The following is a 12,437-nucleotide window of genomic DNA, read 5'->3' on the forward strand; positions in this document are numbered from 1 at the left end:
ACGTGCGTGCGCTGCACCAGTAACGCAACAGCAGATGATAGTCCAATAGTGCTATATTAAACTGACTTAGTGTCTGGGGATTAAAGATAGCTAGTTGAGGGGAACAGGCCTGTAAGCACGACAGTGTACGCATGTTTTTAGCCTTTGTAATAAATGGAAACATCCGCGCGCGCGCGCACACACACACACACACACACACACACACAGATGTATGTCGGTGTGTGTGTGTATGTTTTAGTGCGGTGAGGGAGTATAAATACAGATGGTCGTTGCAGACTTCTCTTGGGGGGGGGGGGGGGGGGGGGGGGGGGGGGGGGGACGGAGCTTTTTACTTTTACGCCATTAGTGGAGGTCGAATAGTTCACACACACACACACACACACACACACACACACACACACACACACACAAACTTAAAGTTACAGTGATGCCTGATGGACTGCAGCTCGGCCACAATATTGGAGGAATGCGCTTTTGTCGCTCGCTGGGGGTGGAGTTAGAAAGTGAACGAGTGCTGCCTACCAAACAGAGAGGCGGAGAAGGAGGAGAGAGAGAAAGGAGAGAGACGGGTGGGCAGGGTGCTCAGCGTAAAGGATGGTTGTCGGAAAGAGTCTTGAAGACCTAATGAAACTGGCTGGTTGAATTGTTTGCAGCGATAATAGAGCTCAGTGGCGTGCTTTGCATCTCTTGGATCCTTGGACGGAAAAAGAACTGCAGTAGCTCCCTGATAAAGAAAAAAAAGAACAGTTAAAAAGAGGAGGACTTGCTCAGTATCTATTATTTTTGCCTCGTTTTTTTTTTTTTTTTTCCATCCTTCATTTTTCTTCAGTAGCCTGAGCCTTTTTCCACATCTGCAGCACGTAACTCTTTCCGGGCTCACCGGGCTGTTTGATGCTCGGCGAAAGACCGACCTCCCGTTTGGACCCAGTACCGCCCTCCCACACTCCACTGGCGGGCTCACAAGCAGCAGTTCCCGGTGAGAAGAGAGGATCAGCTCAGTCATAAAGGGGGACCGCACATACGGACCATAACTTCCCCCCGCCCCCCTTACTTGAAACCCCAGGATTTGTTGGGGAGGGAGGGGAGGAGGTTCGCAGAGTCTGGTTTACGGTGGAGGGGAGGGTGCTCAGTCACTTTACACCACAATAGACTTTTGAGTTTTCCAACACTTATTAACTACATCAGGTATGGACTTTGAAGGTATCCGTTTGAATGCATGCATGAAGCTTTTGTTTTCCCCCTCTCCCGTTTGTTAGGCATTTGCTGGGATGTTTGACTCGCGTTGGTTGGTGGGGTGAAGGGACCGAGAGTGTGGCCGGAGAGACCAAAGGAACGGAGTCCGAGAAAGGAGCCGAGAGCATGGCTCTGGTAGCGCTGTCTCTCTGGGTGCTAACGAGTCTCACCTGGGCGAACCTGCTCCAGGTGTCAGCCAACAGGCATACCGTTTACTGGAACAGCTCTAACATACAGTAAGACCCCATTCTTATGTTTAACTGTGTGTGTGTGTGTGTGTGTGTGTGTGTGTGTGTGTGTGTGTGTGTGTGTGTGTGTATGTACTATTTCTTTTGATCTGCCTATTCTAAAGGGAAGAAAAATGTGTTGTGCGCTCTCTGGCCCGAGCCGGCATATGTGACCCGATCATTAAAATTCATTTTAATGATGACATGTAAGCGATCTCTCCCTTGTTCCTAAGAACATCCCGTGAACCCGGAAATGACCCGAAATACAGCGCTGATTTATATGTTATTTGCCTAAGAATTAGCCCCTGCGACTTCCGACTCCTTTTGCCCGATCGGGTCACATATTTGTACCATCACATTTCAACTTCCATCACTTGTTTATTTTTGTTCGGAGCCGTGCATGCTTGCATACCTCTAAAGCCTTTATCGGGGTTACAGCAACCACCTTTCCCATCTATATTCTTTTTACTCAACGGAAGAAATGATGCAGATCCACAGTGACTGTTTAAGCAGGCCTCTCACGTTTCTTCTAAGCTATTTTTGAGCCCCAAACAGCTCTGTCAGACCCCTGCTGTGAAGTCAAGGTGGCTCCAAACCATCTTTTCAACACCTTCTGTTTGCACAACTGGTCAGACATATTTGGTTTCTGTTCCCTACTCCACCACCAATCACATGCTATCCCCTTCTTTTTCTCCCATGTCTCCTATACCTGCCTGTCCACGGTGGATGAGAGCAGAGAGAAGAAAAGGAAGAAAATCACATGTGATTCTCTTGCCTTCCTCTCCTCTCACAGTCTTTCAGGGCCTTTTTTCTCTCTGTCTTCTCCTCTATCTGGTTCAATTAGGAGCACTTCTTCATCCTGACCCCATTGTGTTGTAGCAGTGTCACTATTCAATCTCTCCTTCCCGCTCTCTCTCCAACTTGCTCTCTCCTTCTATCCCTTCCTAACCCCCTTTCTTGTTTACACTCAGTCCGTTGGCCTTTTTGTTATCCCCCTAATCCTTCTCTCCTCACCCCTATCTTGATTCAAGTGAAAAAGTGTTTTTTCTCTCTCATCTTTTGTTTTTTTTTTTCTTTTTCTTTTTTTTTTTTGGAAAGCTGCCTTTTTAATACCGTCCTCTTGAGTCCAGGGCTCTGCTACTGGATTCTTGAGAATGAAGTCTCAGTCTGCAGCAACACACTACAATTCCTAGTAAGACATTTTAACAGCCATGTTTCAACATGGCCTACAGGCACTTTGTCCTATGCCCGAGTTAACACAGATGATATGTGGAAGCTGCATTTTCAGTAAGTTGTTAGATTTGCTGTATTCGCCATGTCTCAATAATGTCGCAAAATCAACATTTTATGTGTCAGAAGTACAGAGGAGAGCACACACCTTCCTTTTTGCCCTCCGTCTTGCAGTGAATCCTGTCTTTGTGTAGGAAATGTTTCACCTACAAGGTGTCGCTCACAGCTTCTCAGCATGTGGTATTTACCTCTTCAACAGAATTTACCGGCCTCATCGAATGTGCATTCGGATAAATAGCGATTCTTTTATGACTGTGCTTATTAAAAGCATAAACAAAGCGAAAAACGCTGTTGTTTTTTGTTTTGTTTTTTTTCAGTGGGACGAATGATTCTGCCCGCCAACAGTAACTCAAAGCCAGTGATTTTAGTTTACAGCATGGAATAAAACAGAGAGAGGCAAGTGAAATTATACCTCGCAATAGCATTACTACATATAAAGTACTGCATGAAGTAATAGATGTAGAAAGTATAAGGATATTCATTGCGACGTGAGCGGAAACAATATTAGTTTTCCTGAAAGTGAGAAAATAATTTCTGCACATTTTAGAGAAGCTAATATTGCACGCACAGTTGCTGCTAATGCATTTTAGCTGATATTTTTCTTCGAGCACCACCCAGGTGGAGGGTGCTCATATTCAATTTCTACACCCCCCCATAAAAATTTGATAATAAATGCTAATGAAATTCCACCTTCGCTTTTCATATAAGAGACAGAAGTTGATTTAAGTAAAATGCAGGAAAAAGAAACACGCTTAAAGGCATAAAGGAAAGGCAGGACGTGAACCCCAGATCTCGGCTCAATCAGCTCGATGTAACGTGAGCTGCGTTAACCTTCGTGAAGTGCAAAATCAATTAAGCAAATTCAGCTGATTTTTTTTTTTTTTTTTCCCTGTACATTCAGCATGCAGTCATTTTTTTTTCTTTCCGGCAAAAGCAGAGGGAGACCTCGAGCAGTCTGGAGCAGCCTAACCTTTAACCTGACTGTCCAGGACTCGGGCACTGCAGAGCCCGGCAGTCAGCCTTCTCTCTCTCTGCACGTTCACTGCCAATACTGTTTTCATCCCAGTGGCAGAATATTCTTAGCCCCTGCAGTGTGAGCCTTTTATAAAAGACTGTGTTTAATTAAAGAACACGCTGCATCTCAGTGGACCTACCTCATCCCTGATCTTCCCGTCTTTTCCTCTCTTTCTCGTTCTCACTGCACACATGCACAATGACAATGCACGGGCACTGAGCGGGGCTAACTTTTTCAATTCAGCCTACTTAGTGAGTTAGGAGACAAAGGGGCCATGGACAGTGGCACATAAAAGACAGATAAACTGCTGGAGAGTCTGTCTAATCTACTCTTTCATACACTACTGAACCATTTTTCAACAGCGCAGATCCTATTTCCAGCATTTATTTTAATCTTTGCACTCGACAGCACAACATCCGACATTTGTAAGGTTGGCTTGGCGTGTCTTTAGCCGTTGGCGATCCGCCTCCCTGGAGTTTCTCTAACTTGCAGTGTAGTGTGGAGGTTTAGAAGGCCAATAATAAGCTGTAGTATTGCTGTCAGATTGAGTGGTAAACACATTGTAAAGCCTCAGGACCCAGCAGTTTCTCAACCAGCTTCTGACCCCAAGCCACTCATCAACCACAAGAGACAGGCTGAGACTGTTACCAAGCATTAACTATTTCCCACACACACACACACACACACACTGTTTCACATACACATGCTTGCAGAAATGTGGGTCTGCAGGCCTACATTTGTGCGCATGCTAGCTCGCCCACTTACATCTGCAACATTGTGTGTGCACGTAAAAAAACACACACACATATCCTTGCTGTGTACTTTTTTAACTTCCAGAAGATGGATCATTTCCCGCGTTTGCGTCTTGCACAAAGACTGGTGCCACTGCCTATCAGTCACTTGTCACTGATATCCCTGGGCATGAATGTGTGTATAATGGTGTGCATATTTTTTGTGTGTGAGACCGAGTGTTTGTGTGTGTATTTGCCCTGTTACAGATGTCTGTGTTCATTGATGGGTGACCGAAACAAAAACAAATCCATCAGTCCGTTAAATCACACATTATCATCCACCACCTGGCAATTAACCACTGCTGTGAGTGTGAGTGCGTGCGTACGCGAGTGTGTGCGTGGCTATACATGTGGATGTGTGTAATTTAATAACACAGCAGTTAACTGATTTGCATAATAGATATCTGTTGATATCTCTTAATTTATCAGTTGTATATTTTTCGAGCGATTAGGCTGCGAATAAACAAACACATAAACTGTAGGCATTATGTGTGTTATCAGTGTGTGTGTGTGTGTGTGTGCAAGTGTTTGTTCATGACACTGTCACCTCTAAGCATACCTCTGGAATAAGGCCAGCTGTTGCAGGCAGAATTTACTCCTCATACAAATGCACATGTGTATGGGTGGTAATCGATGCCAAGGTGGAACTTGTTTTATATTCATCCGGCTTGTCAGAGTACACAGAGACACGTCACGCAAGGCGGGAGAGAAATAATGCCAGGAATTTGAGAAGAGCGAGACAGTGAGAGAGAAACACTGTGAGACTGGTTGTAGAAGAGAGGACGATGGATTTTGTGTTGAATTATAATTCAGCATGTGGACAACGGTCTTCGTAATAATGATAATAATGCTCAGCCTGTAGCCTGGTCCACGCGGTGAGTTTGAACACATGGCCTGTGCCTGAGAAAGGAAGAGGGAAACTCTGAAACAGACGGGCGGATTAAACAGGCCAATCAACACTCCCCTTGACAGCAACACGAAACTATCTGTTTCCGAGCCCTACTTAGGACAGCAGTATTTACATTTATGAGTAGCTGCGCAGAGAAGAGCATTACTCCCAATCACTAGACGCGTGGCGCACCCGTGTGCACGCGTGCACATGTGTGTACAACCCATCTATCCGTGATGTTTGAGGTGCCACGGGTGTGATGTGTGCTAACGCACCCTTGCGGCAAAAACCTCACACATAGTCCTAACTGTGCTGTAGACACATTGATCAGACTGTTCATTAGTAATGAAGCATAAGGCTACACAGTGTACAGGTGAATGGATTTTGGTTCATGGGTGTGAAAGTGTGTGTGTGTGTGTGTGTGTGTGTGTGTGTGTGTGTGGTGTCAGACGCTCACAGAAAGATGTCATTAATTAAAAGCAATAGGGAACACCTGTGTGATGGATGTCTCCTGTTTGCATAATAAGAGTCAGTGGTCTTCTCTGTCCTGTGCTGCTCCTCACTTTTTATATAAGCGTATGTATTCTCCAATCATTTTTCTGATTGGACAGTTATTGTCTGGTAGGTGAGAGGAGCAATAAGAGACACAAAGGAGGAAAACAAATGAATAGTTTTCTTCTCTAATTTTTTTTTTTTTCTTTGGGGATGAGCTAGATATGAAGGGTGTGCGTCCACCTTTGTGTCCTTCCTTCATTCTCCTGTTGGCTGATGGGAAAGCACTCATAGGGTGGTGGCATTTCGGGAGCTGTGTGGCTGAATGGGAATTTTGCACGACATTTCCTTCTTTGTCAAATGAACTTGAACGGCATGTGCTAGAAAGTATGCTGCACTGCTTTGAGATCCTCTTCACCTTGCCTCACCCACACCTTCTTCATGTTTCTTTTCTCCTTTCCTCTTTTACACTTTGAAATTTTGACCAAAGCCATCTGTCGCGTATCTTTCTCACAGCTCACACATGAAGAACTCATTGATACAGAGAAAAAGACAAGCCTGAAAAATCGAGCCCACCTTGTTTTTTTTTTTTTTTGGCATCTCGATTGGCCCTTTCATCTCCTCAAACGTTGTCTCGCTTACACGACTGAGTAATCAGAAGCATTGCTGTGAAAATGGAGCACTGATGTAAAGCGTTGGTGCTTGCTTGGTCTTGAGTCGAGCACTAACTGGTCACTGTAATGGTTTGGATTCAAAGAAAGCCCTTCTTTTTTTTGGAGACGGGGTATTTTTACAGATGTAATTCTACTATCACCGAATGTATATGAGAGCCACTGTGAGTCTGGCAATTGTGATCAAGCCTGACAGAAAGTAAAGGTCTCACAGGTACAAATGTGTGACCTGGGATTGGTATTGATTTATGTGACTGCTGATCTTGTTCTGGGGGCTCAGTGGTTAGCACAAATGCTTCACAGGCTGTCGTTAACAAGCCTTTTAGAGTCCCTGTTAGAATTACAGACAAAATGTTGTCTGGGAGTAGGAATGGTTTCTGCCTCAGAGCTGAGTTAAGCAGTCTTTGGTAAATTAATCATCCTACACAACCTCGGTAAGAAAAATAAATTATTGATCCAGAAAGAATATGCCTATTTTCTGATGAGAAAAAAAAAATTAAAAAGTAAAATCGGTGTATGTTTTTTGATGCTTGTTTGAAACATTTGAAACATTGGCCAGAAAACCAAAATTAAATACAGGAGACAGTATCGCTGCCAGTGCTTCTAACTGGTTGAGAATTTATTTTTGGTAGTCAACCTCAAGGGAGGTGGAGGTGTATGGTGGGCTGCAGTGAACTGCACATGAATGCTGTATTTGTTTCAGACCTAGTTAGTTTTAAATTTCATCTGCGTTTTTATACAAACTTTATCGGGATGACATACAGAAGAAATCGGTTTGAATGCAGAAAGTCACCGACTTGTGTGACAACCTAGGTTTTCTCTACAGAACAGCTTCCAGTCGACGTTAATGCACGTCATGTGCATCATTTGGCCAAATGTCCAATACACATATGACCAATATGTGCTGATAATGTGATATGGATTTACTTGGAAATTATCAATGTGAGGGCTTGGATTAGTGACGTATGTGATTAAAGATATTGAAAAATCCATAAAAACACAGATTTGGGACACAAAGGCCTCTTTCATTGTATCACAGCGATTGGAATTGAAGCTTTGTAGGTCAATGAGTATAATCAATAACATGTCCTATACAATTTCTGGATTTATTTGCCTTTAGTAAAGATTTAATTGCATATTCGAAAAAAAGCATTACATTCAGAGCAAATTAATTTGAAGTATTTCATCCAGTTTGTAACTTGAAGTTGGTGATGGGGTGTTTGATTTAGCCACACCGATGTTTCAAAAAGCAGTAAAAAAAAAAAAAATTTTAAAACAGATTGACCAAAAAAGCTGATTTAGGTGTTTTTTCTTAGTATTTCTCCTTTATTTCCAGGGAAACCAGCATTATGCATAAAAACTGAACTGTTTTAAAGTCGTTCAGGTCTTCAACACTCTGTCTTTCAGCAGGTGCACACTGATGTGACACGGCAGATAAATGGCAGCCCCTGACACTGATAAATGCCGTTTTATTATCTGACCGGCGATATCGGCCGATGCCATTATAGGGCTGATATAGGGGTGCATCTATTTGTTTATCATCATGTTTGCCACCTGCTGGGAAAATGACAGACTATAAAAGCTTGATTGTGCAATAGACGGGATGGTTTTCTGTAGTCATAAATGTTGTAAAAAAAAAAATAATAATAATAATTTCTGTATCTCCAATCATGCATCATCCTGAGATTAATTTCTTTAGAAATGGCTATTTAAAAATGGCTCTAGGTCGCGGCCTGTGTGGCATTTAGAATGTGCATTTGTTTCTTTATTGGTGCTTCCAGCCACATGCCAGCCATTACATATGTGACTGAGCGTGTGAGTGATTGCTTTGTTCTATGTTAAGGCCACTGTATACTCTCACAGAAGTGCTGTCTGGACAGTCTTAAAGTGATTAAAAGCTCCTCTCAGGTGTTCAGACATGGTGGGCCAGTGTTGTCCAATTAATGCAACTTTCCTGAAGCAACAATCCGACAACCACACCTGGGTTCTGGCCAGGTGTGAAAATTGGGTGAGCTCAAAAATGTGGTGCAAATTCTTTCCTCCTTAGTCTCACTCTACTCACTGTCCAACACTCACTGCTAAACTGCACTGTGTTGTAGTAACAGTGGGAAAGCTTTTGTAGCAAAGCACAAGAGATTGCAGCCAAAATAGGATCTGAAATACAGCCAGGGACAAATATGAGTCGGCTCTCCTTTTACCTAATCTCAGTGTTTTTGAATAACATTGACTCTTCTTTGGTCCTCAGGAGAGAAAGACTAGTACTACAAGAAAATAAAATCATTTTTTAAGCATCTTTGAATCAGTTGTTCCTGAGACTAATGACACATTTCCATTTCTGTGTTGTCTATAGGTGTGGGCAGTATAGCCTCAAAAATGATATCACTATATTTCAATTGCAATAATGAACAACGTTCCTTTCCCATCCTTCTTTTTCAATGAACTACTGTCACTGATGTCACACTTTCTAGTCTGAAGTGCTAATCTCTTGAAACAAGGTGCCAGCAGCACCATTATAGTACAATAGTAGTGACACAGCAAGATATCCAGTGACACAGCAGAAGTCAAATGAAAGCACAGAAGTACCCTGTGTAGTACTTTCAGTAAAAGTATAACATGATTGCTTAACACTTTAGTTTAACAATAACTATAGTTTAACAATAACTAAAGTAACTTAGCCTTGTGGCTCTTCAGGAGCTGCACAGTATTGTCGCATAATAAAACTGAAAAATATTTTCTACCTGCGATGTTGTATTTTGTGTCGAACTTTTCAACCAGCTGCTTAAAGCCCTGCTTTTCTGCTATAGTGGAGTCATTTGTTTACATTTGGGTCACACATAACCAGCTTCTAGCATTTCTTATTTTGTAGCCCGTTTGTACTCGACGGTGTGTTTTTGCCTCAAGTGGTGAAACAAGTGTGTTGTTTCCACCTTTAGCAGGAAGAGTTTTCTTGCATATTTTGCTTTGTTTGATGGAGAAGCCCCCTTAGGTACTAAATCGTCATTGGAGGCTGACAGTCCTCTCTTGCTCTCAGTCATGCCTGGGCTTATTGTGTGCAGTAAGGAACATAAATGTGTGATGCTGCTATAACATTTTTGTATCACATACGTCTTTTTTTTTTTACCGGGATTACCACAGACTGGCACAGCTCTTGGCCTCTCACCTAAGTATACTGAAAAAATATTTAACATTAAATGCATTGTTAGACTTAAAAAAAAAAAGTTAAGCTTTCTTACCACTGACCCACACTTAAATACACAGTGTACTCAAACAGCGGCACATCACTTACCATTGCTGGACCTTATAATTTAAGTGATATAATTCCACAAGGACACCATGCTCACACAGACAAACACATTATTATCATTTTTTTTCTGTTTATGCTGTTAAAGCGGAGGTCTGTGGGGACCGTTCAGCATACCCTGGAGGTTATCTCAGGACAGCATCAGTGTGATCACAAATAAAAAGTGATGGTATATCCTCAGAAATCACATTGTAAGAACAAGAGGAACCATATCAGAGTCACTGACTCATGCAGTGCTTTGACTTCAAACGGTGCCGTTTGGAGTGGATGAATTGCCTTTTACTGTGACAGCCAAATTATTGAATGACCGTCTTCCCTTGTTATCTGTAGATTTTAGGCAAAGTGTGGGGTGCAACAAGAATTTATCTTTCCCACCCATGTGTTAAATTTGAGCAAATTGTCCGCAGAGAACAAGTCCCGTAGTGATGAGCTGGAGGCAAAGCACAAAAACACACACACACACACGCAGATGCGCACACCTGATGTTGTTGATACGTACATAATACGCTGAGCCGATGCCTAAGCTCCAGCAGTGTAATCAGGTGCTAATAACAAGGCTGTGATGTTTACAAGCTGCTTTGGTGCGTGTGTGTGTGTGTGTGTGTGTGTGTGTGTGTGTGTGTGTGTGTGTGTGTATGTGTATGTGTGAAGTATATGTGAACATTCTCTATATTCTATTCCCCACCAGTGCTCTAGGGGCTTTGGGGGTACTAATAATGACTGTCAGCTCTTGCACAGACACACACAGACTCGCACGCACACACCAGATGCTCTAACAGTGTGCTTGTGACGCGGCTAATGATAGCAGCAGAGCGGCAGTCTGAGGCCATATGCTGAGCCTGATCACAACAGAGTGGAGTGGTCTAGCGTTAATAAACTCTACCGACGTGACAATTAGTAATCCTCTGCATAAAGACAATACAGTTGCACGTGAAAAATGCAGCTGTTTTCGTCAAACCCGGCACGTACCAGGAATCAACTGACGCCAGCCAGGAGAAGACAGAGGAGCAGCAGGGAGAGGAAATGTTTCTATTGTCACTGCTCGCTGGGTAGAAGTGATGCTTATTGTTGAGCTTCAGTTATGAATGTTGTTATCGGCTCATCAAGACGTAAACATCATCAGATCTGAATTGTGAGGGAATGATGAGGGCCTTTATTGGGAAGTTAGCTTCTCTGTAACAGGTTTTCAAAACAATTACGGTGAGAAAGTCTTGATTGTGAAGGTTTGCTTTAGCACCTGGAGGGAGGGGAAAAGGCCAGGCAGAGTCCTCGCTTCAGCAAAATGCACAGGACACAGAATTATGCTTATTCCATCCACAAAGAGACAGCAGGCAGAGAGGGAGAGAGTCTTTAATTGAGGTTTTATCCATTTAAGCTGTCACTAAGAGGCCAACTCTGAAACCTTTTAACCACTCTCTTCTCAGTAATGACACAAATCAGAGAGGAAATGTGTTTGTGTCTGAGCTTCAGTGCGAATGTGTGCGGGTGCGGGTGTGTTCATGCGTGTTAGCGTTTGTGAAGCAGGAGGGTAATTATGCGGAAATTGGGAAATGGCTAAGTGAATTATGACCTTGTTTCAGCAGAAGGCTTTAATCAGTCCCAGCCAGGCCAGAGAGGAAGGCAGAAATGTTCGCTGCACAAGCACCGTGCTCCTGATGGCCACAGCAGCCAGTCAGTAAAGCTGACAATCAGCCAGTCTGATGTGTCAGTGCAGACCAGTCGCTCGAAAACCACCTGCAGAAAATTTATGTGTGATGATAAAGCTGAAATGATTTTGAAGCTGTATCCTATGGTAAGGGTTGTTGCATTCATGACACTTTGGTTTGTTTATCTTTATTCTGTGTCTCTGTATAGAGCACAAATAGTATGTAAAAGATGCAGCCACCGAAGACTCCAGTTTAGTTTCATGGTCATCACCATATTCTGGAGCCAGCAGCAGACAAATGGGAGTGCTAAGTTACCAGCTAATACTAGCAAGCTAAGATAGCGAGCCGAAACTGTATGGGTGCAATGCACAGACAGAGACCCACTGATCAGAGCTAAACAGCAGAACAACAACAGCAGCAATTTCAATTTCACCCCCCAGAACTGAAGCAAAAGCCTCTTGAATGCCTGCCAGCAGGCTGTATTATTTTCATATAATTAATAATACTTCCAAAGGCACTTAGATCACGAACACTGTTGGGAGATCCAGTTCACTGCATCGCCAGAACCCGTCAAGCAAAGTGGCCACACCCCCAACTTTAAACTTGTACAAAATCCTAATGAGTGAGTTATTAAAAAAAGATGTTTTCTATCATGTTATGAACATCCTAATGCCATCTCTAAAGTTTGCCATTTGAACCCGATTAATCTAATGGGACTGACTCGGTGTTTGAGCCAGCCCCAAGTGGCTTATCAAGGATGCTGTTGGTGCAGAGGGAGCGGACATGAATATACAATAATTAGAGGAGCTGGTGATTTATTTTCATTATCAGTCTCGTGTGATAAAATACTTAAAACACCTTGTCTTATATTTTCTATTTGGG

General features: G+C 43.0%; 1 protein-coding gene across 2 annotated transcripts in view; it reads left to right on the plus strand.

The window, feature by feature from the left end:
• Positions 1–557: 557 nt before the first annotated feature.
• efna3b (ephrin-A3b) overlaps positions 558–12,437 on the plus strand; it is a 69,162-nt gene continuing 57,282 nt past the window's right edge. Inside the window, exons 1-2 of one of the 2 annotated variants that reach the window (XM_030749147.1) lie at positions 558–976; positions 1,257–1,469. In XM_030749147.1, the coding sequence (XP_030605007.1) occupies positions 1,360–1,469 (110 nt within the window). In that variant the 5' untranslated portion in view covers positions 558–976; positions 1,257–1,359. Of the gene's footprint in view, positions 977–1,151; positions 1,470–12,437 lie in introns of those variants that run through there. The other variant, XM_030749148.1, reaches the window with a different exon arrangement.

This window comes from Archocentrus centrarchus, chromosome 16, assembly GCF_007364275.1.
Source record: "Archocentrus centrarchus isolate MPI-CPG fArcCen1 chromosome 16, fArcCen1, whole genome shotgun sequence".
Lineage (NCBI taxonomy): Eukaryota > Metazoa > Chordata > Actinopteri > Cichliformes > Cichlidae > Archocentrus > Archocentrus centrarchus.